This window comes from Dermacentor andersoni, chromosome 2 (genome assembly GCF_023375885.2).
Source record: "Dermacentor andersoni chromosome 2, qqDerAnde1_hic_scaffold, whole genome shotgun sequence".
Lineage (NCBI taxonomy): Eukaryota > Metazoa > Arthropoda > Arachnida > Ixodida > Ixodidae > Dermacentor > Dermacentor andersoni.
In genome coordinates this window covers 140,167,808-140,192,881 of record NC_092815.1, presented here as the reverse complement: position 1 = coordinate 140,192,881, position 25,074 = coordinate 140,167,808, and the positions used below count along the sequence as shown (strand labels likewise).

The 25,074-nt window shown below is 47.5% G+C and overlaps 1 protein-coding gene across 4 annotated transcripts in view; it reads right to left on the bottom strand.

The window, feature by feature from the left end:
• Nucleotides 1-2,938: 2,938 nt before the first annotated feature.
• Nucleotides 2,939-25,074, bottom strand: part of LOC129387311 (uncharacterized) — a 563,661-nt gene continuing 541,525 nt past the window's right edge. For all 4 annotated transcript variants that reach the window (XR_008614582.2, XR_008614581.2, XM_055076204.1 and 1 more), the window contains one exon: nt 2,939-3,065. Coding sequence is in view for 2 of the 4 variants with exons in the window: in XM_055076205.1 (XP_054932180.1) it covers nt 3,020-3,065 (46 nt within the window). In the remaining 2 variants the exon portion in view is untranslated. The remainder of the gene's footprint in view (nt 3,066-25,074) is intronic.

The following is a 25,074-nucleotide window of genomic DNA, read 5'->3' as shown; positions in this document are numbered from 1 at the left end:
TCTACTGGTCTTATCATCGTCAGCGTGTACATCAGACCGAACGCGTCTCGTTGTGACGCGGAAACGTTTCCGGGAGAAAACGTTTCAAGCCACATAGTACGCCGATCTTCGTGTGCGGTGACTTTAACATTTATGTGGCCAAAGAGCATGGCAAATGGATCGAGAGTTTCATGCTAGATCGCTACTCGTTGAAACTGAAGACGCTACAGAGACCCACGACGCAAAACCATTCCTGCATTGATCTGACGTTTGCAAGCAGGCTGTGTCACGTTACGATGGCAGAGCCTCTGACCGTCTCCCACAGCGATCACGAGGCAATACTGTGCAAGTGTAGAGCCCTCCGTGAAAGTGTGAGTGTGTGCGTGTAACCAACGGCTACATGATCTAAAATAAAGGCTATGCAACTTAACGAAATATGTCTTCATTCAACTTCAACGTTCAAAAACTACAATCATAAACAAGCAATCAAATCACATATACATAGCATCGGGTCACTCAGCCTTTCTTGGTTTCGTTGTGTGGTCATTGGCTTTGGACTTTGATTCAGTTTACATTCGGGGAAAGCTTCGCGTTCAACCATGTTTCTTTAAGAAAGGGACTTTTTTTTACCGGGTAGACGTTCCATTTATTTCGAACACAGCTTCAGCAGAAAGATTTACCTTGTCCCAACACTTATTATGGAGTTTTACATGTAGCGTACCCAAAGTCATTGGACGCAAACCGCAGGGCTTACAATGGAACTCAAAAGCAGTACAAAAGAACGCAAGCCGGCCGGGGCCCTTTGCGTACGCTAAGGTCCGTTTGGGCACCCAAACCCGTTTGCGTAGAGCCGCAATTACCGTTTACCGTTTACGCATTACGGGTTACCGGAGCTGTGGACAGCAGTGGCAGCGCCGGTGGCCACATATTGCGGCGCTTTGTTCGACCACAATGTATTTGTAGAGCTTTGTTTTTGTCGTGTGATTATTATAGTCGAAAGGGAAAGAATAAAATGACTACATTTGAACGACCATGTCGCGACCCACACCTTACACACTGACAGCAGTGAAGTAGAATAGAATAGGTCACTGCATCAGTACATTCGTGTGCTCCCTTGTTAGCGACATCTTGCGTCTGGGTCTCAAGATGTCGCTACCGACGTTCCGTTTCTGCCGCACCCTTGCCGGGTAAGCCATCATTTCGCGAACGGTAATGCGCTTACGGACAAGCTGGAACTCCGATAACAGGTGGTCCGCGGTCACATAGTGTGCCACGGCACGGCTACGTGAAATGCGCCCAGGATGAGGAGAAAAGAATGGAGGAGAGGGAGGGAGGTGGGGAAGGGGTGGGGGGGAGGCAAAGTCGCGACGCGTGCGTGGCGTGCGCGGTCGCATGCCTGACGGCCATCACGGCGATGCGCGTCCGACCGTGAGCCCCGCGGACGATCTGCACGCGGCACGCGACCACGCCAACTACCGTGCGTGTGTGCCTGCGCGACCGTCAACGCCGTTCACGGTGGTGGACGCGTCGACCGTGGAGGACAAGCGCGCGCGCGTTGCCTTGCTGACGTTGGTGGGGAGCCGCCACACGGGGGCGCGGTGGTGAGGGGTGCCCCGGCACGGACGAAGGGAAGCAGCGTGTCCATCACGTGAACGCAGTGAAGCTCGCTGTTTTCTTCCGCGGCCTTTGCCGCCATGAAATCCCGTGAAAATCGCTGTTGCGGATTATCAAGCTACTCGAGAAGAAGCCTGACGAAATCTCGGAAAGCAAATTTATTTCGCTGCACAGCACGTGCTGATGTCGCTGCGAACGCACGTGCGTCTTTGCTGGGGCTGCGCTTGATAATCGTGGTGGTGGAGGTGGGGGTGGACGTTGGGGCGGAGATGGAGGTGATGGGTACAGAAGACGTGTTTATCCTGGCACGATTTGAATCTCATGTCATCGATGGAGACTGCGCCGCTCGTCGAGGTCTACGGCACCACCTGCTGGCGCACTTACTAGATGCAATGCCCGGCATCTAGCGTCACTGCATTGCTAAAGGGCTAAAGGGCATTGCTTTGGCATGGCTAAAGGGCATTGCTAAAGCCAACAGAAGCACGATATCTCATTCATATGTGTGCCGGTTGCGCGTGCGTGAATTTTTTCTGGCCACGGGCCCGCCATGGAGTTGCATGAAAGCAGGCCAACCGCGCTCACATGTTATACGAAAAAAAAAAAGAAATAATTGTTTGTACATGTTTATCTGCAATCAGGTTCAGAAAACGCTGCAAAAGAAGCAATCTACGCAGCAACATTTATTACAGGGCAGCTTAGTGCGCTGATAATTTTTTTTTCAAATGTCATTTATTATCGTATCGGTGCACCTGCCTTTGATAAGAGGGAGAAATCTTCACTCAATTGACTGTAGCACAAAGCTACAAAAAAAACATGTATCGGTTTCTCAGAAAGAAAGCCTCGCAGTGGAAAAAAAAAATTCGTCCTCGTCCAGGATTTGCCACACATAGGTGCCGCTAAGTTCAATATCCCACGCCCATCTTCTTTTCTTCTTTTATGGGGTTTTACGTGCCAAAACCACTTTCTGATTATGAGGCACGCCGTAGTGGGGGACTCCGGAAATTTCGACCACCTGGGGTTCTTTAACGTGCACCTAAACCTAAGCACACGGGTGTTTTCGCATTTCGCCTCCATCGAAATGCGGCCGCCGTGGCCGGGATTCGATCCCGCGACCTCGTGCTCAGCAGCCCAACACCATAGCCACTGAGCAACCACGGCGGGTTATCCCACGCCCAATGTAGGATGACTCATTCTATAATGAAGCGCTGAAGATGCATATAGAAATTGATGTGGAGATGAAGTAGTTGTACACATTGGTTAATTCTCTAATCGAGAGTCACCGTGCCGTGGCGTCAAGGAAATCAGTTGTCTGTGCAGCGAATAATTAATGCTCCAGAAGCTCGGCTCTTCATCGCCAGAAATGTAGTGCTCCAAGTTTTATTTATTTGTTTTTCCTTTGTTGTTCGTCCAATCAGATTACGCCGGGTTACAGCATGGTTCCTCCTACGGCACCAGCAGCGGGCACACAGCAACTGCATGAAACAAGAAAGAAAAAGAGAGCGACATCTAAAGTTGGAGGCTAAAAAGCGAACATAGAGAAAATGCATCGGAATGGAGCACTGCAGTCGAATTAGCGCCATGCAACAAAATTGGATGAGCTCTACTAAGGTTAAAGTGTTTCTCAGAACAAGAAAGAAAGAAATCGGAGGGGGGGGGGGGGGGGGGGGGCTTGAGGTTACTTAAAGGGCTGTAGCAGCTAGCAAATAATCTTCCCCTTTAGAGACATTTAATCATGAATGTCATCTCTCTAGCAAAAGCACTTAATTTTCAAATGACGAAACATACATGCCCAGTGTGCTTATGCCAGTAATGTGCACAAATAAATCCAGGGCTTTTCACGCTCACTTCTCCTACCACTTACTTTGCTTTACGAGTCTTCTCGTTGTATATATTGTACTAATTAAAGTTGCTAAGATTTATTACTAAGAGCTGATCACGATGTAAGGCAAGCATTCATCAATCTCTTATTTGCGTAGCATACTTGGTTTTAGTTTCAAACTTTTCTTAGCGTTTCTTGATACCAGCTGTGCCACCGGGCGTCGGTTTGGATGGTCCTAGAATAACTTCCATGTTAGGTTGTGGCTGTAAAGAAGCAACGTTCATCATCATCATCATCATCATCATCATCATCATCATCGTCGTCGTCGTCGTCGTCGTTGTCGTAGTTGCCATCGTCGTCTTGCATACCCCACGTGGAAAAAGGCATGCATACACGTTTATTCGGAAGTAGCTGGTCAAATTCCGCCATGTCGTTGCCTCCTGACAGTGAGCCAATCAAATATAGCGCGCGGCCACCTTTTGAGCCAGTGGGAGCTGACGAGATGGCGAATTTGACAGCACTCCGGCTGGGGCCCATAGCATACACGAACAGTGATTTCATTGCTTACACACTGATACTCACAGCGTCCTCCCGGCCAGGTACACAACAGCGACCATACAAATGACGCAATGTTTACAAATGACAGAAGTCGCAGCTTCGCCCGAAAGGCGAAGCATCCATTGCGATGGCAAATTAGTGAATAGCTAGCTATACGAAGAAAGGATAGTAGTGTTATCGGCAGCATAAAATTGTAAACATAGGCACGCTAACTAAATAGCAACATGGTGTCACGCGCGAACAAGCAAACATGAACACATCTCTCTGGATGACCGCGGAAACTCGCTGTCAAAACGCTGCAATAAGGAAACGCGGCAGCAGTAGCGAGCGACTTCACTTTCGTGCAGCCACTCGCATGAACGCGAACTAAGCCACGAAAATACAGAGCCGCGCGGACTCAGCACCAGCCGCAGATGACTTTCAAGATACAGCAGCCCGGTCGGGCGCGCGCAGCCGCCCGCACTAGAACGCGCAACCCTCTCCGTGCGCGCGACGGAAGGAGGCGCGCTTCCTCCCCGCTTTCATCCGTTGCGTGCGCGACATTGAGCTACGATCGCCGGGTCACTCTCGCACGCTTCCTCTCGCACATACGGCATACGGCGCTGGTCGACGATTTTATCGCCCTTGGACTGTACACGAAACCTCACACCGACGCCGACGCCGGAATGCGCCTGGAGTGTCCATATAATTGCTATCGCACTAATGATTGCTTATTTTTCATGTGAGTGTGATCTCCGGCAATGACACCGCTACAGGCGTCCTCTCAAGATGGGGCACCACGGATGGTACCTCTCGTCGCCTTTAACTAGTATGGATACGGTGTCACGGCAGTGTAGCGGCGTGAGATCTTGCTCGTTTCACATTAAACTCATATGGCAACTAAATAGTCATGAAATAAACTGAATAAAAAATAAAGCGCCACAAAATAGTAAAGAGGTGACTGTAAAGAGATAACTGTATATGTAAAATATATATCTAAATGGGGGGAGAGGGAGGGGGAGGAGTGTGTGCACTTCAGAGTCAAACAGACAAAGAGAGCATTAAAAATGAGTACTTATGTGGTAACGCAGCTGTTTAGCCTATCTTGAAATCACGTCCTATTATACGTGTGATTATAGGTGTGATTAAACTTTCAATAATATACGTGTGCTAAGCAGCATCAGCCAAGTTGTCCCTGCGTTGATCTTCGCAAGTTGTGATATGGCTTTTCAGTTGAGATGAGAATGTCTATATACGACAGCATATCGTGACTGTCTATCGCTCGCTTACCACACTCGGGCTGTTTTGAGAATGACGCGCGCAAACTGGAAGCTTCATATCGCGCTTGAAGTTAACGTTATTGATATGCATACTTATTTTTTGCAGTGTAAACTCCACTTTATTGAGATTATTGATACTTGTGCTTGATTAGAACATTGGCGTGTTATATTATTTGACGGAGCAGCTTCTTACGAAAGAAATCACCGCATAGCAGTCCTCTGCATTGATTTAGGTCGTGAACTAGCGTGCAGTAATGCCCGCTGCGACGACTCATTGGCCGTGGCCGCCTGCTGCTGAACATGGAAGGTCGCAGGCTAGTTTTCCGGCCGTAGCAACCACATTCCGATGGCGCTGCAATTCAATGAATGCTCTCGCGAGCCGCACCTTAGGTTGACATTAAACCGTAAAGCCACATGTTGCCAAATGAATGCGGAGCCTGCGACGGCCGTGATGTGGCTTTCTTTTTCTTTTTTTCTACGTTAAACTCAACTGCGGGATTTCGCGACATTAGTATCCGCTATAGTATCCTTTGCACGGAGGCTACCAACATGGTCTTCTGCGATGGGATGTTGATAGCCGCCGGTTCTCCTCAAATAGTCGAAGCTAAGCAGCATTGAGCTTGGTCAGACTGTGACGGTGACCGCTTGGGGCACTGAGTGCTGATGGGTGATTCTATGGCAGCATGAGCAGTGCAGGAAGCGTGTGCTTTGAGGGGACAGTTATGGTTTCAATTCGGCATGTGACAATACCTTCAACGGCCAATGCGCGGGTCCGTTTACTAACAGGATAAAAAAAACTCGATCTTTAATAAAGTTTATCCAATCCAACTCTCGCATAGTTTTACTACTGAAACTCGATCACTACGACATCCATGCGGCTACCATGCAGCCCTCTCTCCATAGTACGGCGTCCTCGCCAAAGCCAGGGTACGGTAGCAGCGGTTTAATTATGCGCACAATATTGATCACGACGGGAGTCTACGCGTTAGTGAGAAATCTCGTTGTAAAGGCGTCACGGCATTCCTTTCATTTTTCAATAATATGCAAAACGTCGCTCAATGTTCGTTTTCATTCTGCGGCTGGTATCAGCGGGACAGTGTAACCAAGACGCGATAAAAAAATAATAGCAAGCACGCCAAGAAAAAACGGATTGTGATGCTGAAGCCAGGATGAGGGATCCCTTCTCATCCATCAATTACGCAACCGTATCAAAAGGGGTTCGCCTCGCGGGCGTCGTTATTTTTCATTTGCCGGCGATAAGAATGAGAGAAAAACCCCTTGGCAACGCCGTTAGCGTATTCATCCAGCAGTCCTTCATAATGAAGGGGTCGGGGGGGGGGGGGGGAGGAATCAATTGGAGCGTCCCCAGTAAGACACGCGACACAGACTCCTGTCCTACAATCACGCTCGAACCGCGCGAGTTACGAGTTTTCTGGAAGCCCGCGAAAATCCGCGGGCAGATTGGAAACGCCGCGCAGTACTGCCGACGACAGGAAGCGTGCGGTGCGCATAAGCCTCCGCGCTCTGCCTCCATTTCCGTGCAGTAGCAGCGAAGCCTATGTGGCTACGACAAAGTACGTGCGATCTTCTTCGCAACCGACAGCACGCTATGGTCATATTTTCTGACAGGCGTTACGATGTCTCCGTTATATTCGTGCTTGAACCTGACATATTGAACTGATGCATCCCTCCTCTTTGGAGCCAGCTGGCTGCCCATCTCGAGAACCTGGGATGTCCTTGAGGCAGGCCAGCGGTTCGGTGTGGCGAAGAAGCCCCGTTCTGGTGCGTTCGCGACACTGCACGGAACTTCCGCGCGCGGTGCGCACTGATCGGCCTTCCCTTTTCCCATCCCATGGTACGGCGCGAAATCTTCGAAAACCCTTCGCTCTGCCTCCATGCACGAGGGTCCCCTCTAACACCGCCAGTATGCACGACATGCAAATCGTGTCTTCCTGCTCCACCTCCACGCTCCCATGCTGCGTCCCTGGCTTCCATAAAATATTCATGAGTTCGTCGGGGGCTTCGATCTCCCGGCGGGCGCGCGGTGCCCCTAATAAGGCCGGCGTGCCGGCTGCCCGAAGGTTTGCCCACTCCCGGTGAGCCTTGGCATCCACGCCGACTGTGACAGGGGCAAGGTATAGTCTGCATTTAGCAAATTTAAAGGGAACGCGCCCACTATACCAGGACGTGGTAACGCGGTTGTTGCGTCTATTCGAGAGAGAAAAAAGAGATCTTGAATCTATAGCAAGAGAAAAATCAATCAATCAATCAATCAATCAATCAATCAATCAATCAATCAATCAATCAATCAATCAATCAATCAATCAATCAATCAATCAATCAATCAATCAATCAATCAATCAATTCCAACAGAATTTGGGTCTCCTCTAGGCGAAAATCGATTTCAAACAACGTGAGTTGCTTTAGGACCTACGTGAATGGCAGTGGTTTCGCAAGCCAGCTATAGAAGTAGAGCGTTGCCGCAATGAAGGAGGTCAATCAGAAATAATAACCTACAAGAAAGCGCAAATTTTTTCAGTAAAATTCATATGAAGGCACTGTTTTATGAGCCCATGGATTCGAAAATGCTTAATAGAGAACGCAAAATACAAGCATGAACACAAATCCGAAAATAAAGCAAATAGTAACACAAATCACGACGTTAATCATCATAATTGAAATGGTAACAGGACAATATATTAACAATGAGCTAGAGAATAAAAGTCGCAGTTTCGCCCGAAAGGCGAAGCATCGATTGCGATAGCAAATCAGTAGGCAGCCATACGAAGTAAGGATAGTAGTCTTATCAGCCGTATAAACGTGTAAAAATTTTCTTACTAACTAATTTAATAAGCGGGGTGTCAGCGCGCACACGCAAACATCAACATGTCACACTCGATGACCGCGGACGTCCGCTGTCAAAACGCTGACGTGCGGCGCAGCAGCAGCGAGTGAAGTGGCCATCGGACTATATAGGGTTGGTAATATCGATGAATGACTAATCGATTGATCGATTAAATGTATGCCGCAAAACGATTAACCTTCATTGATGTCCATCTTTCATTTAAACGGTTAGACCTGTTCGATTAATCGTTTTCGTGAATTTGACAAGATCGAGTGGCGCGAAAATTTTGTAATCATACTGGAATGGCGGAGCACGAGCAATGGCTGTGCGGATGTCGTAGAGCGACTGTCGACTGTTCTTCCGAGTGATGCCGAGCCGACCTCTTCCCCTCTCTTCCCCCACGCCACCCTCGCAATGACCTCGCAATTCAAGGCGTACTATCGCAACGCAATCGTTGATCCTCGTGCCACTCCCAATCCACAAAGGATGTGGCACAGTATTTACATTCACAGTATTTCAGTATTTGCACAGCGCTATGTATTTGACATAGCGATGGAGTTCGTGTCGATTCCGGGAAATCTATAGCTCCCAGTGTATATTCTCGCATGCTGGTTGTGGGTACACTCAAAGATGGGGTCGGTTTCACCCAAGCCCCCCCCCCCCCTATCCCACCCAAGTTACATTCCTTCACTCTGAAGAAAAGGGCATGTCATTTAAAATCTTAGTGCAGTAATTTTCTTCTACCGCGTGCATACTGCAATTTATTCCACACTTCAGTTGGACTTCACCTTTCACTTTTGCCATCTTCCTTATTTCTTGTTTAACTGTACTCTATTGGGGTTCACTAGTGCCATGTATCTTGTTTAATTCTGCACTAAGCGCCGCTTTATAGCATACATTATTTATCTTTTCAGTAGCCGCTAGTCCCCAAATATATTTAGTCTTTAACAAGTTAAAGATTATACTTTCTCAAGTGCTTAAGCACTTGCGTTTCAAACTTGGTTCCACCTCTCAAACATTAAAATAGGGTCCTAGAAAAGTAGGTAACGCTGTTTCAACCTTTTTAAGAGTGCCCGCAAATATTTCGATTAATCAATTAATTGATGAAATACCCTGCATCGAAAGCTATTAAATGATTAAAGGTTAAAGTGACGAATGAGTAATCTTTAATGGAATAAAAAACCCTACTTCGCTCTGTCTAGCGCTTCAACGCAAACTGAGCGGCGAGAACACAGCTCACGCACAGTTGCGAGCCGTCGGACCACCTAGACTGGGCCCCCAAAGTGGATCGCTTTCAAAGTAAAGCGACCGGGCACAGCCAGTTGCTGCCAAAGTCTACCTCCCCTGCCCCCGGTTCCTTGCCCGCTTTCTACCTTTGCGCACGCGAGATTGAGCCACGGTCATCGGCTTACCCTCGCGCGCTTTCTCTCGCACTTACAGCATACGGCGCGCGCGACGGTTATCGGCCTTGGACTTTATACAGAACATCACGGCGACGGCCACCGCGACGACGGCGGCAAAAAAGGCCCCAGGAGTTTCCATACAATTGCTATCGCAATAAAAAGTCCCGGATTCCTTTTTTGGGGTGGGTGTAGCAGATGCCGACGTCTGTCTGTTCTAATTATTGATCAAAGATGGCAATATGAACAAGAGTGACTCAAGAAAGTAGTCCGTGCGCCGACGCGGAACAAGCCATCTGTATAAGCCGCCGGTGCGTGAATCTCTGCCTTGGACACGTATGCCGGAAAATCTACTAAGAAATGCTCTAAATTGTTCACTAGCAGAGAAATAAGAATAAAGTTAAGAAACATGAAACGTGTGTTCCATAGTAATTATTTTTATAACGAAAGACCAATGAGTCTTTTGGATTAGCGTGCTGGACGTTCGCAATGTACCGAAGTGCTCTTTTTTCTCTTTTCTTGAGTAATAGAGGAATGGCTTATACATTTGAAAGTCGGAAAATATTAGCGTTATTGAGGTAATACGTCGGTGCTTCTTAGGCACATGAATTCGACTTTTCCCCCCATTGGTTCCTTTCCTTCTCCCACTGTGCAGGGTATCCAATATACAGGGCTGAGCACTGGTTAACTTCACTTGCCTATGGTTTATCCTTCCTTCTCTCTCTATTTCTTTCTCTGTTGAAATGACGTATAGGGATGGGATCACACGCCACTCCGGTGCACGCAGGCTTGAAATAGTGTGGTAAAACATGAACGAAAACGAAATCTGCCTCCCCGTTTGGTGCGAGGGTGCAGTGGTGTCATGAGGTTGACATAATTGACCACAATGTTATCCCGAACAGCTCCAGCACAAGGTCATCGCGCCTTCATTATAAGGCCATCATTAGTATATGTCATATCCCCACGAGGATAAAAGCCCCTACCTGACACGTCACACTTTATACCCTTGTTTTCCGTTAACCAATTCCATCCAGTGTTAGCGCGAATTACAGCATTCACTGGGACAAGGACAAACAAACGACGAGGACAAGCGCTGACTTCCCATTGCAGCCGTGGCCTCGTCGTTGAGCGCTCGCCTCTGCTGCGGTAGGTAATGGGTTCACGGACACGCGGCCGCCGATTAGCCACCGGTTATCTAAATGGGCACAGGCGTGCCCCGGCCCGACACTCGACTTTCATTAGGCGCGAATCGGTCAATTAATCGCAGCGGTATACTGAAATGGGAAAGCGTCCGGCTCGCATGTGGAAGGTACTGAGTTCGGTTCGCGGTGTCGCCGGAAACCCGCCGGATTTTGCTTATGAGTAGAGATGCAGCACGACCCGGCGCTCGGTAGTTTATGTGGGCTCTTGTCCTGAAATCGGGCCCTATAGAGATTTTGCGTAGGCCTCGGGGCGCCCCTTCTTCTAACACAGCTTTGGTGATACAGACTAGCACCCACCGCTGCTGTGGGAGGCCGACGAGTGCTGTCGCCCGGGGCATGTCGGTAAAATAAATAAAAGCGCGCTCCCGGCCAGGTGCTCGGCAACGACGGGAGTTCCAGACGCTCGGAAGGACACCCATACCTATAGTGGGAATTTGGCGGCATGGGACCACCAGACACCTTTTTGAAATGTTCCGGTGTTTCTGTTGTCCTGGTTCTTGCACAGCAAGCATAGCGGTCTGGACGAACCTCAACCCGGAAACGCACCCCTGGAATACCGGACGCCTGGCCGGGGGGCTGCTTGTACCCGTCTTATAAACCGGTGGATGTCCGGTGGTGGGGATCGAATTAACTACATACCTCCATCAGCCAAGCCGGCCGTCCTGCCCACTGGGCAATTATCCCGGTCTCAAACCTTGTTCCATTAAGTGTCCCGAAAATTTCGGTTATGTTCACACCCCATAAAAGGAAGCTTTACCTCGGTGCCAATTGCACTTTCCATGTTCAAATACATGGAAAGTACATGGAAAAGCGGGAATGGTTTCTCATTATCAACAAGCGAATTATAACCAACCCTTATATATTGCTTTCATTGATTACGAGAAAGCGTTTGATTCAGTCGAAACCTCAGCAGTCATGGAGGCATTACGGAATCAGGCTGTAGACGAGCCGTATGTAAAAATAGTGAAAGAGATCTATAGCGGCTCCACAGCCACCGTAGTCCTTCATGAAGAAAGCAACAAAATCCCAATAAAGAAAGGCGTCAGGCAGGGAGCTACGATCTCTCCAATGCTATTCACAGCGTGTTTACAGGAGGTACATGACAACATGACCTGAATTGGGAAGAATTGGGGATAAGAGTTAATGGAGAATAACTTAGTAATTTGTGATTCGCTGATGATATTGCCTTCTTTAGTAACTCAGGGGACCAATTGCAATGCATGTTCACTGACCTGGACAGGCAAAGCAGAAGGGCCGGTATAAAAATTAATCTGCAGGAAACTAAAGTAATGTGTAAGAGCCTCGGAAGGGAACAGTTGTTTACGATAGGTAGCGAGGCACTGGAAGTGGAAAGAGAATACATCTACTTAGGGCAGGTAGTGACCTGCGAATCCGGATCATGAGACTGAAATAATCAGAAGAATAAGAATGGGCTGGGGTGCGTTTGGCAGGCATTCTCAAATCATGAACAGCAGGTTGCCATTATCCCTCAAGAGAAAAGTGTATAACAGTTGCGTGTTAGCAGTACTCCCCTATACGGGGCAGAAACCTGGAGGCTTACGAATAGGGTTCTACTTAAATTAAGGACGACGCAACGAGCTATGGAAAGAAGAATGATGTGTGTAACGTTAAGAGATAAGATAAGAGCATATCGGGTGAGGGAACAAACGTAAGTTAATGAGATCTTAGTTGAAATCAAGAAAAAGAAATGGGCATGGGCAGGACATGTAATGAGGAGGGAAGATAACCGATGGTCATTAAGGGTTACGGAGTGGATTCCAAGGGAAGGGAAGCGTAGCAGGGGGCGGCAGAAAGTTAGGTGGGCCGATGAGATTAAGAAGTTTGCAGGGACAACATGGCCACAATTAGTACATGACCGGGGTAGTTGGAGAAGTATGGGAGAGGCCTTTGCCCTGCAGTGGGCGTAACCAGGCTGATGATGATGATGATGATGAAACAAGAGCTGAACCGTATTCTATGGCTGAAACCACGCGAATAAAATGTGTTGAATTCAAGAAAGACATGTAAATTCTGCTGACTGTAGGAATCGCAATGTACAATATTGGAAGGAGAACATAGACTTCTTACATTCAACAAAAATGTCCGAAAATTGGTAAATACAAAGAAAAAGTGAAGCAGAACGTTTACAACTTCGTGATTCGGCAACAAAAATTGTTATTGCAATTCTGTAAACTGTATATGCCAGAGTATCTGGAGCGGACAAATCTGATAAATGAAGTTACAGATTACGTGAAGTTGTTAGCGTTTACAAACGTCTTGCACGACGAGTACTACTCACAACTAGTGTTAGATTTCAGAACGGTCCATGATTGATCAATGTTGTCCGCTTTAGATGTCTCAAAAAGTGAAGTTTACGGAAATGTGATATAGACTTTTATTGCTTAGTTACAATGTTGTAAACTTGCTTCAGTTTCATAAAATTTGGCGATATAAGGAAAAAATATTACCCGACAATTACGATATTCACATAATGCGAAATTAGAGCGCAGCTCTATACGTGTTTTCATTTCGCGATACATTGGCTGGCGCAGACAATCTGTTTCCTGCGGCACGTTGCAAACGGAGCGTTGTGTGGTGCGACTGCCTCGCAAATCGCGAGATCGCGAGAGGCGGCGCGTGCGTGACGCGTGGACGCGATTCACAGAAGCCACCGCGTACAGACCTTCCAGACGACGCGCACTACTCTGGCGCCATCTCGTAGCCATCGTCGCCCCAGAGGAGATATTCTAGAGGCCGCTGGCACAGACCGTCCTGCGCAGCACTACGCTTTTCTTCTCGCGCTTTCACCATGCTCTCTTCCTCCGCTTTCCTCCTCGCACTCTCTACGCTATCACAGTCTCTCCATCAGCCGCTACGCTCCACGTTCCTTTTTTCATCCTTCGCTGTGTTCGTTCGTTCGGTTACGCCAACGCCTGCGCTCGCCGCAAGAACGCGCGCCTAAGAGCTGCGCGCTATAAAATTTGAAAGTAAATTGATAGCCTGAATCAAAAATATGTTTCTTGCAGACGAAGAAAACTTCTTTTTAAGTTGAAATGGAACAGACGTCATAAAAATCAGGGCAGTGGATGCTGAGAAAAAGGACTCCTCCTTTACTATGCATTCTAGTTGGAGCTCCTAGACGAGGCCACCTCTTGTTCCTCTGCAATCTGCAGGCGCTTTTCTTTCCCTTTCCTTGGCACATATTATATTACTTTAAGAGACCGTCAGTTATATGCGCTACGCAGTCCTAGGTTTGCCCAACTCCTCAATCTATCGTCTGCTTTCTAGTTCATAATCTATAACTCGCCCCCTTCCTCTGTTTTAACGCTGCGCCTATTCATTGTAGTTGCACGGTTCTTGGCGATGTAATTATTTTGCTATGTAGTTCTTTGTTATCCTTTATTACGAAATTAAAAAAAGAGTAAACAACAGTCGTATAAGGTGGCGCAGCTGATACAGCAGCTTCTCAGGGCTATTGTAGATACTATACGCAAATACTGGCGGCTAGGTGTAGCCCGTATCTGCGACACCACCTTTCAGTTCGCTTGGCCGTATGTGTAGCCAGCAGAGCAATATACTTCTAGGTAATTAAAAGAAAAGACAAAAAGGGCCGGAACACGCAAGATTACACTCGGATACCCCGTATCGGCACGGCAGTTTACATGCCAAATCAAGGAAGGTAAACTGTGGCCTGGCCTTTAATTTCTCCACAACTAATCGACGCTTTTCGCCAAAAGAATATATATATATATATATATATATATATATACTGCTCCTCTGTATGTAAATTCTTGATACGGGCTCCCGCGTTTGCATAGCGTCGTTAGTTATGCGCCTCGTGGAGGATTATCCTATCCGCATAATCTTTTATAAAAATAAAGAATAAAAAATGAACAGGACGCTTCTTTTCCCTTCACACCTGCAAGTATTGCAGTGTGGCGATACATGAGTAGGTGAGACTGTTCGTCCTCTTAGTTTGCTTTGCTATGAGGGAGTGATTTTGTTGGTTCCGCCTCCCTACCCACCCCTTTTATTTATCTGTATGTATGACCAGTTTTTATTAGAACGTCCAGACAGCCTGTCTATGCAGGCGCCGCTTATTCACAGATCAAATTTGGAGAAGAGCACCGCCTCCAGGTGCACGGATCCCCGCTGTGAGAAGGTCGAGCGTCATCACCGGCATCAGTGGTATCAACCGGCAGCACCAACGGTCTATTTGCTCAGCGAGGAGAAAAAAGGAGCGCGGTGGAAAAAAGAAATGCAGCCAAATGGGTGTCCGGGCCGGGCCACGCGGTTCGAGGTTCCAGCCGCGAACCCGCCCCGCTCTGGCAGCGGAGCCATGACGCAACCTCGACAGGACCCCATCGGAGGAAGAGCGCGCGCGCACCTGTGGCACCCGGCGGCGGGAACAAAAATGGGGCGACGACACATCCCGCGAAACCTCGCGCACCCGCCCTTCCCACTCGTTCCGGTCCTCGCTCGGCCGTTTCGGCCGGTGCATCAGCAGCGGGTGGTTAGCACCGAGGGATGGAGAGACACTGGACAGGTGGAGGGGGAGCCGGAGTGGTTGACGCAGTCCTCGCGGGAGGGGGGGAGGTCTCCTCCCAACCGTCACTGCCGGTGCGCAGCCCCCTTTGTGCGTCGCAGGGCCCATGAACCTCGGCGCTTCTTCCTCTTCCCGCGCGATTCCCGCCGCGACGCGCCCGCGCGCGCTGTCGTCGCGGGAGGCCCGCGGTCGGCACACGTGCGACCGCCGACCGCGTCGTCGAGGCCCCGACGCGCGGACCCGCTCACTCTCTCGCGAGGGTCAGCCTCCCCTGGTCTTCGCGCTCGTTCGGGCGACGCGTTCGCGGAAAAGAAAAAAACGTGGCCGGCCACGCGGGCCTCGTCTATTCGCGGTATCTGAGCCGAGAGACGACTCGAGGAACAGGTAGCTGTGGCGACAGGCAGCAGCAACTAAGCCACGGGGAGCTTTCGACACCTCACGCTTGTCGGTTAGCCTTACCTGCTGATGACCCCTGCTGCTGCTGCTCTTCGGTTCGCGCGGGGCGCCGCACGTGAAGGATCGTTGCCACGGCATGCGCGTTTCTGGGAGCGAAAAACACGCGGTCTGCGCGACCGAATGCGTGGATGCCTGCCCGCGGGTCTTCGGTTCGCCTATAAGTGGCAACATGGAACGGCTTGGCTTTCCAGTTACGCGGCCGCCCGTATACCTGGGCGTAATAGAAAAGACCGAGCACTGTGCAGGCGAATACTGCACGTAAACCGAGTCTGCATGCCGAGTTCACGTGACCTGCTGAGCTTTACGAAACTAAACCCGATATACACCGTCCAGCCTTACAACGTGTCACGCAGGCGCGACGAATGCGTATTCGCTCGTTGTCCACGTCCCCACGTTGTTTCATGCTTTCCTTAAGTAATACACTTATGTAAGCAATCGGCAAAGCAAGTTTGTTGCGGTGATATCTCAATATAAGCACTGTAACTTATTTACGCATTAAAACCTATTGTTAAGGTTGAGGCAAATGTTTTTTCGAAAACGGGACTTATCTAAAGCAAGTTGCCTCGTCGAAACGCTGGCTCGCGGGACAAGCCTTGTTCGATTGCTACTGATGAACATCTTCGTTAGGCTTTCTTGACGCATGATGGACAGAGTCGACCACAGCAATAAAACATTAGCACAGCCACTATGGTATGGCATCATACGTTGCGTTTTGTTGCAACCGAGATACCACTTGGACCATATCACCCGCCGTGGTTGCTCAGTGGCTATGGTGTTAGGCTGCTGAGCACGAGGTCGCGGGATCGAATCCCGGCCACGGCGACCGCATTTCGATGGGGGCGAAATGCGAAAACACCCGTGTACTTAGATTTAAGTGCACGTCAAAGAACCCCAGGTGGTCGAAATTTCCGGAGTCCTCCACTACGGCGTGCCTCATAATCAGAAAGTGGTTTTGGTACGTAAAACCTCATAATTCAAAATTTGGACTATATCACGTGTCCCAGCTAACATTATCCAAGGTGCAAAAAAAAAAAAAAAAAGACATCACTGTGCAAGGTACGATTATAAGACCGTGGGTGTTCCGTCGTCAGACCTCTGACGACGGAGCACCGTAGATATTATAATCGTACCTTTCAGCGTGATTTCTTAATATTTCTTTTTTGTAAAAGCTTAAAGAAATTAAATTATGTATGTCCTCTTACGTGCCAAGACCACGATATGATTGAGGCACGACGTAGTGGAGGACTTCAGCAAATTTCGACGAACGGGGGTTCTTTAACTTGCAGTTAAAGGTAAGTACACAGGTGTTTTCGCATTTCACCTCTTTTAAAAGAAACCTTGGCTACCGTTATGTGGGACACCCTATTTATACCCTATAACGCTTGCTATTGCGCTTCCGCTCTATCGAATGCGTAAAGAAGCTAGCGGAATGATATCTATCTTTCCTTTATGTAGTCCCTGCGAATATTTTCAACGCAAAATTTGATCTATTATCTGACCTTTGTACGCAGTGCGGCACGCCGCTTTGCTATACAGTGTACAGTGTATGCCTACTGATGGCAGGCTTTACTTTTCTGATCTCTATTTACGCGGGCTCTCTAAACTGTTTGAAAGGTGGTAATAGCGTGAGGCTATTAAACATGGTGCTACGGCTGACGCAAACGTTTGCAGGTCATTAAATAAATATAATAAATCATACTGGACTGTCATATTCTATTTCCAGGCACTATAAACATATCTCGGCGGGAAACGATTGCTTCTTCCCTTTTGTGGACTTAACGCCGCATTCAACGGAGACAAGGACGGCGTCATTGCGGCAGTTATGAACTCAGTGGCACTGTAAGCGGTTGGTACATTTTAAATAAAATAAGAAAAAATCACGAAATATAAGCAAGATTTTTTTCGCTATGCGTAGCACCGGTGCCCGAGACTACAGGCACATGCCAGTTTCCTTTACGCCAAAGACGGGGAAAAAAGAACAAACGAGAAGGACAAATTCAAAGCAGTTCATTGGCCACTTGACGAAAGCTTGGCTTCGCATTGATTCCAATATGTGCGTTTGATCTGCAAAATATTTATGTAAACGTTCCCGGCCCTCAGCTCTCGTATTTAAAAGGCGATCAAAAAAAAAACTGTAAGCGATCCGAATCTTTCACTTAAGTATCTCTTAGTGGCACTCGCACCTCAGCGTTGGTGTTCTTCAGGTTAATGTTAGACTAACGCAACGCACGAACCGAACTCGGAGGCAAGTGTTTTTCATTAATGAGCCGGTTAACTATCACGCTACCTTCTTGTGTGTGGCGTCATTAGTGACGTCATTACTTCCACTTTCTACCTCCGGGTTTCCAGGGATTTCGGCAAAGTCGTGCTCACGTGGCGGGTCTCTAAAGTCTTCGATTATGTGCTTTGGTGTGCAGTAATCAGTGATTTCTAATGAATTACAATTATTGCAGACACTCCAGTAACTCAAAGTGTAACGAAACTTATAATCTGATGAAATATTGATAATGAAACCCATGTACTGTATTATTTTCTTCTATTTTTTCTGATTTATTTTGAATTTCGGCACCGGTCGTCTCAGTGATTTCTAATCAATTCTAATTATTCCAGGCACTTCACCAACTCAAATTGTAACTAAACTGGGTTGGAGAGCATACGGCAGACATTTCCATGAACTTGGTTAAAGCACGTTAGTGGGATAGTTAGTTTGTTGGTCAAACTGGCAGATGCATCAATGAGAGACTAAAAGAGCATCCGTATAACGTCACTACGGTAATCTTTTCTCTATTTTTCTTTCTGATTTATTTTGCATTTCTTCCCTGGTCGTCTGAGTGATTTGTAATTAGTTCTAATGATTCCAAAAATTTCAGTACCTCAAACTGTAACTAGACTTACGCTCTGATATTATATCTATAACGAAACCTATGAATTTCGTACTCTACTATCTTTCTTTTCTTATTTATATTTAATTTTCTCCCAGGTCGTCTGAGAACGTTGAACCGCGATAACTGCTGCACACAAAAGAAGAGTGTCGCTGGATGCTCGTGCCACCAAAAATAGTACTGCCTTTTCAGCCTCTAAAAAAACCTGCACGCACGCATTATGCGAAGATTGATTTTTCGCCCTAAATATCTAGGCTTTGAACCAGCAGGTTATTTGGTTACCTTCGAGCATATAGTGACGTGAAAAGTTAGGGGTGAAAAAAACGTTGAAAAGCTGCGATAGATAACACGCCTGAAGAAAGAGGAGCGCGAGCGTGCGCATCAATGAGACTAAAAGCGCGTCGGTGTAACGTCACTAGGGTAATCTCGGGTCATTCGTTGCCGATATTGTCCCTGCAAACCCATGTTTGAAAGTACTTCTATTTTGTATAGGGCTCATAGCAGGATGACAAGGAAGATTGTGGAGGCATATTAAATTGCAAAATTAGAGGGAAGGCACGTGAGCGAGCCATCAGTGTCGCTATCGGAAAAAGAGATACGATTCCTCGGTTTATCATTGTAACTATTGCAGGTACGTTTCGACCATGCCTTGGACCCATGTGCGGTTCACCCACACGCACTGTTCTTTTTTGCTGCCTCGTTTGTTTCCGCTCGTACGGTATATATTTATCTATTCGCGTGAAAATAAAATCTACAGTCGAATGTTGTAGCGTTGTCTCTGTGTGTCTGTGCCTTTCTACGTCCTCGTTCAGTCGCGCTTACACAGGCTATCATAGACATTGCCAGATCCTGACAGCAAGCTTACCACTATCGTTGAAAAGAAAGGTGTAGATCAATGCATTATACCAGTACTAACATCTGGGGCAGAAACTTCGAGGTTGACAAAGGAGCTCGAGGACAAGTTAAGCACCACCAAAAGACCAAAGAGCGATAGAACGAAAAATGTTAGGCGTAGCGATAAGAGACAGGAAGAGAGCGGTGTGGATCAGAGAGCAAACGGGGATAGCCGATATTCTAATTGACATTAAGAGAAAAAAATGGAGCTGGGCAGGACATGTAATGCGCACGTTAGATAACCGGCAGACCTTTAGGGTTAAAATGGGTACCAAGAGAAGGGAAACGCAGTCGAGGACGGCAGAAGACTAGGTGGGGGGATGAAATTAAGAAATTCGCCGGCGCTAGTTGGAATCGGTTGGCGCAGGCCAGGATCAATTGGAGATCGCAGGGAGAGGCCTTCGTCCTGCAGTGGACATGAAATAGGCTGCTGCTGATGATGAACTACTAAGAGGAGAATCACTCAGAAAGTTAACGTGTACCCGACTGCCTTGCGATAACCACTGCCCAGGCCTTCACTTATGACGTGCTGTCTTTTAAATTCTAACTCAGCGCATGTTTTGGGTTTCAAGTCAATCACTTGAAATCATTGTCTTGCTGCAATCCGAAGTCTCAGCTTATGCAACACCTTCTGCAAAGTGACACGGGAAAACTGAGCGTAGAGAATTTTAGCCTGTATATATAGAGGAATGAAACAGTAAAGAAAGAAACAAAGTGAGCATAAACGGAATGTGCTCCATAATGAACATTCATGGGCGCTGATGCTGGACCATCTATATAGGGTACCACTAACGCAAGCCAAATACTTCTTCTGTTCAGGGCACTATGCGCCTTATATTTAATTTTATTCGTGTGTCACGCGCTACGCAAGGGAATAATGGCGTGACAATTAAGTTCCTGCTCGTAAATGTTGCTGTGGACGTACCGCGAGAAAAATGTTGAACAAATAGTCCTCTCACGATGAACTGGGCGAAGAAGCTGTGGACGAAGTCACAGTCGCTGGCTCGACGACACGATGGAAACACATTTCACTCAGGAGGAAGCAAACAGAAAAAAACAAATGTCCCCGAAATATCTCCGAGATAGAAAACAATAAAAAGAAGAAGACTAGCGTAAACACAGTGGAGAAGCCGAGGGCGAATGCGCGACCACAGTTGGTTGCGCTTAAACGCACGGCGGCGCCTTTTGTCGCCGTCGTCTTCAAGGTCGAGAGCTCCTCGGCATGCATTATTCCTGCTGATGCTGCGCTCCACTCCTCCGTGACTCGGGCTCGTGCGCGTGGAGCGTTTTCCTGCTTATTATTTTCATATGCTTTTCTCAAATAAATAAGGTACCCCTCTCGTTGCGTAGCTTCCCTCTATACCTAAGGGCAAACATACTTCGTAATATCTGTTATCTTCTTGCGGAATGATAAGAGCGTTCCCTGTCGGTATCAGTTAACAAACAGCCACTGTAAAGAGTTCGCACAGACGATAAGTTCGAGCAGCAGGTTGTTCGACAAACAGCAGCTTTCCTTTTTTATCTTCTTTTTTTCTTTTTGCTTTGATGTTGATTAAATGATGAGACCCTGGCAAATTAGGCCATTGAGTGGCCGGCTATACGAATCATGAAAACTTAGCTTCCGAGACCAATAAATGTGTAAAAGAAAAATAAACAAAAGCAGAAAGGAAAAAAACGCAGATTCGGTGCCGTGTTATAGTTTTGACGACGGAAAGCTTGTTTGAGTTGGAGAGGTAGTAGTGTATGGCATAGAGGATGACGCTGACACAGCCTCCCTGCCTGTACGTATAGCTGTTAGGCCCCCTGTCTGCGCCATGCATACATCGCTAACATCGCCAACCAACGCCTCGCGATCTGAGCTAGATGATTGGGCGGTTGAAAATCTCGCGTGAGGAAATAAAACGGGGTCAACGATTTCGTTTTGAAATCCATTTGTGGCCTTTTGTAGCACACGAGACGGCAAACACGAGAAAACAAACATAATGATATGTAGGGATAATGGACCTGGCGTATAAGAATGGAACAGCGACGTCGAGAAAATATGGAAAACGTGACACTAATGGCAGTTGGGAAAAATGTGCAACGCTAACACCACAATTCTCGATAGGGAGAAACAAGTTGTCACGCCGCATTGGCTTCCTCCCTGAGCGACGTACAGACGAAACGAGTGAAGGTCTTGTGTATGGTTTGAATGTTTTTCCTGGAACAGTGAAGGACTTGAAGCACGTAAACCAGCTGTTCTGCTAAAGCAACATTGCAGGCATGCATTTCTTGCAAAAAACGAATAATTCGCTCCCACTAGATGCTTGAGCCGTATGTCGAAGTTTTAGAGCGCAGCTGTTAGGCGCCCGTTCCTGCAGCGATATTCGACGTCCCCCCTAACCGAGCGAATGAGCACAGCGAAGGATGAAATAGCGAACACGTGGCGCAGATGAGGATGGAAGACTGCGATAGCGAAGAGAGCGTGAGGAGGAAGGCGAAGTAGGAGGGTAGGGCGAAAGCGTGAGGAGAAAAGCGTAGTGCCGCGCAAGACGGGCTGTGCGGCGGCGATGGCTACGAGATGGCGTCAGAGCAGTGCACGTCGTCTGTATGGAAACGAAGCGTTGCATGAGCGGAGGTTGTCTGCGGCGGCTGCTATGAATCGCGCGCAGGCGTTACCCACGCGCTGCCTCTCGCGATCTCCCGATTGGCGAGGCAGTCGCGTCGCCCTTCGCCCCGTTTGCAACGTGCCGCACGCAATAGACTGTCCGTGCTATTCAATGTATCGCGAAATGAAAACACGTATAGAACTGCCCTTCACTTTCGCATTAGTAAGTGTTATATTCGTCGGCGAAATTTTTTTTTGTGCTACGCAATCAGACCAGGGTGAACTACTCCTGCGAAAGTGGTCAAGGTAAGGTACAGTGCCAGTATATCAGCGGATACCAGCAAGCAGCGATGAAGCGACTGCCAACTGACCAAACCAGAATACTCGAGACATAATTAACAGAATTACCAGTAGTTTAATAGGACTGCGATAGGGGCAATAATTCTTCGGCACTTTTCTTACTTGTGCCATAAAAAGCCAACGCCGTCCATATGAGTGAGAGCCCTAATTGATGAATCGCCATAAATAAAGCCCTGTTACAACATGGTGGGAATTGGCAGTCATGCATAAAGGTCTAGCAAGAAAAAAAAATAGAATTGCTGCAAGTGTAAATCCTTGTCTTACAAATGAGTGAGTATATAAAGAAGCTATAAGAGCCTACCATTTATATTCATCCTACTCGTTCCGCCACTCTAACCCGTCTTAATTCCGCCAAGCAGGATTTTCCCTATGTTGACATGACTAAGCAAGTTCAAAAGGAAAACCATAGCACACTCTATCAAATGCTTTAGCAAAATCTATTCGGATGAGAGCCAACTGGTGAAGGCTCTGTGTCACACACTCAAGAATAGGAAATGTGTGAAATGCGTATTTGCATCTATGCCACGACGGAGAATGCCACATGTTTGATGTTCTCCGACGAGATCACGAGTGACCGTCTGTACTCTATATATTACTAGAACTCTTGCAGATTTTCTAGTCTACCTTAGGGCTTCATAACGTAAAACTATTCCAACTGTCTGGCATTATATTTACGTGACCGCCGACGCAAGCATCGGGCGGTGACCCGCAGCGTTATTTGGACCGCGCAATCAAACGCCTCCCCTTTTATATAAGGTCACTTTTGTTTGCTTTCAAAGTCAATAGCGTTGCATATCTTGACAGGTTCTTCTTGTCTGATTGGCTGGCAAGATGCGAGGAGCAAGTAGAAGTCCAGAGAATTTTGGTGGGGGCGAGCTAGCGCAGTGATAGTATAGATAACTGGAGAGGAGGGTGATGCCAACGACTAGGATTGGCTCGTTTCCCCTTGCTTAGGTTGCGTGGGCTGGTCGAAAACCACGGCGGCTCGTAAGGGAAGCTTAAAATACCGCTAAAACGGATACTTATCGAAGAAGAGTTGGAAGATCGATGCCGTATACGTGTCGAAAGGGCTCGGCAACTTTGCCTTGCCACGCAAAACTTTTTTTATCGTACGCCAATAAATACATTCTCCCCGACCTCTGAGTAGCCAGTGCCAGAGCGATCGGTGGGCAGACATCTAGTACTTTCAGAACTGGACAGTCTCTGGTTATGTATAAAAACAATTCAGTTTTGTTCGGTATATGCATGCATCGTTACTGCGTACACGTTACTTTGACATAGTAGAGAGTTTTAGAATAGGGGCCCCAAACGTTTTGGGGCCCCAAAGACATAGCGTCGAAGCCACTGCGCATGCGCGAGACGCAAACTGCGTTTGGGTTTTGCGTTGGGAACGCTATTTCACCGATTTAGCGGGAGCTCAAATAGCGTTCCCAAAAGCTTTGCGTCAACAAACATGGCGGCACCCATCGAAGCGACGGCTCTGACCTAGCACCAAACTGGGTTCGATTCGCGGTAACGCGTGAAGTTCGCAAGCTAGGAGAAGTGACTGCAGTTATCGCTTTCTCTCAACTAGCGTATGTTATGAAGATTGATTCATTAGACGCCGCTGATTCCGAATTCGAGTGTGGATTTTATGGCTCGTAGGCCTAACACGGCTAAGCTTGGCTGGTGAAGGCACGTAAAGTTCGTTTTGTTGCTCAAAACTAAGCACAACTAATTGTTTGCTGCTTGAAGAATAACCTCTAAATTGTAATTAAACGCAAATACACGCAAGTCAAAATTACTATTCATATCATAAAATGAAATATTTTATTTAATTATTTTTAATCGTTTTTCTTAGACGCCGTAGTGGCGCTGTCAGCGCAAGACGCTATCCGCAAACGCAAAGCCCTTTTCTAAAACTCTTCACTCCTGCGTGCCCCAACGCTAACACCCGCAAAGCTGTTTGGGGCCCCAAAATATTGGGGCCCCTATTCTAATATTCCCTATTGAGTCTTCGCGGTTTTGTGACGTCGCGTGGCAGACAGGAGAAGTGGGTGCAGCCCGAAAACAATTTGACCAGTCGCGGAAGGCTAATGGTGAGAAAGGCATATAATCGGAAATAAATTATTTTCCTTTGTTCCTTCTAATCATACATAATCAGCGTGTACACGTCATGTCAGGTGGGGAGTTTTTGCGGGTTTCGTTACATTGCGTGGCAGACAGGAGAAGTGGTGGTGACCCAAAATGTTTTCGACCAATCGTGAATGGCTGATTGGTGAAACGCAATAGAAACAGTTTGGAATAGCTTTACGTTATAGTGCCCTTACATAACAATATCGGTCGATGCACGCCAACCTGCCTTTTAGCATCAACAGAGTTGATGTTTGCAACGGCGCTGAGCAGCAAGGTATTGCGTTTCACAGAGACTCTGAGAAGGTAGCGTCGGTGCATGCATTTTAGAGGCCCGAACGAGTAATACTGTTCAGGATTAAATAACCGCGTTGCATAGAAATTGTTCTTGACAAGAATGGCGGTGTGTTAGCGTGGCAACTTATTGTCGTCATGCTCGCGAAAACAGCATCAGTGGCACAAAAGAGGGTAGATGACCAAGATGACGATGAACCTAGAAAAGGGCACATACACACAATGGAGGCTGCGCAAAGAATCATGCGGTTGTTGAAAACAACGTGA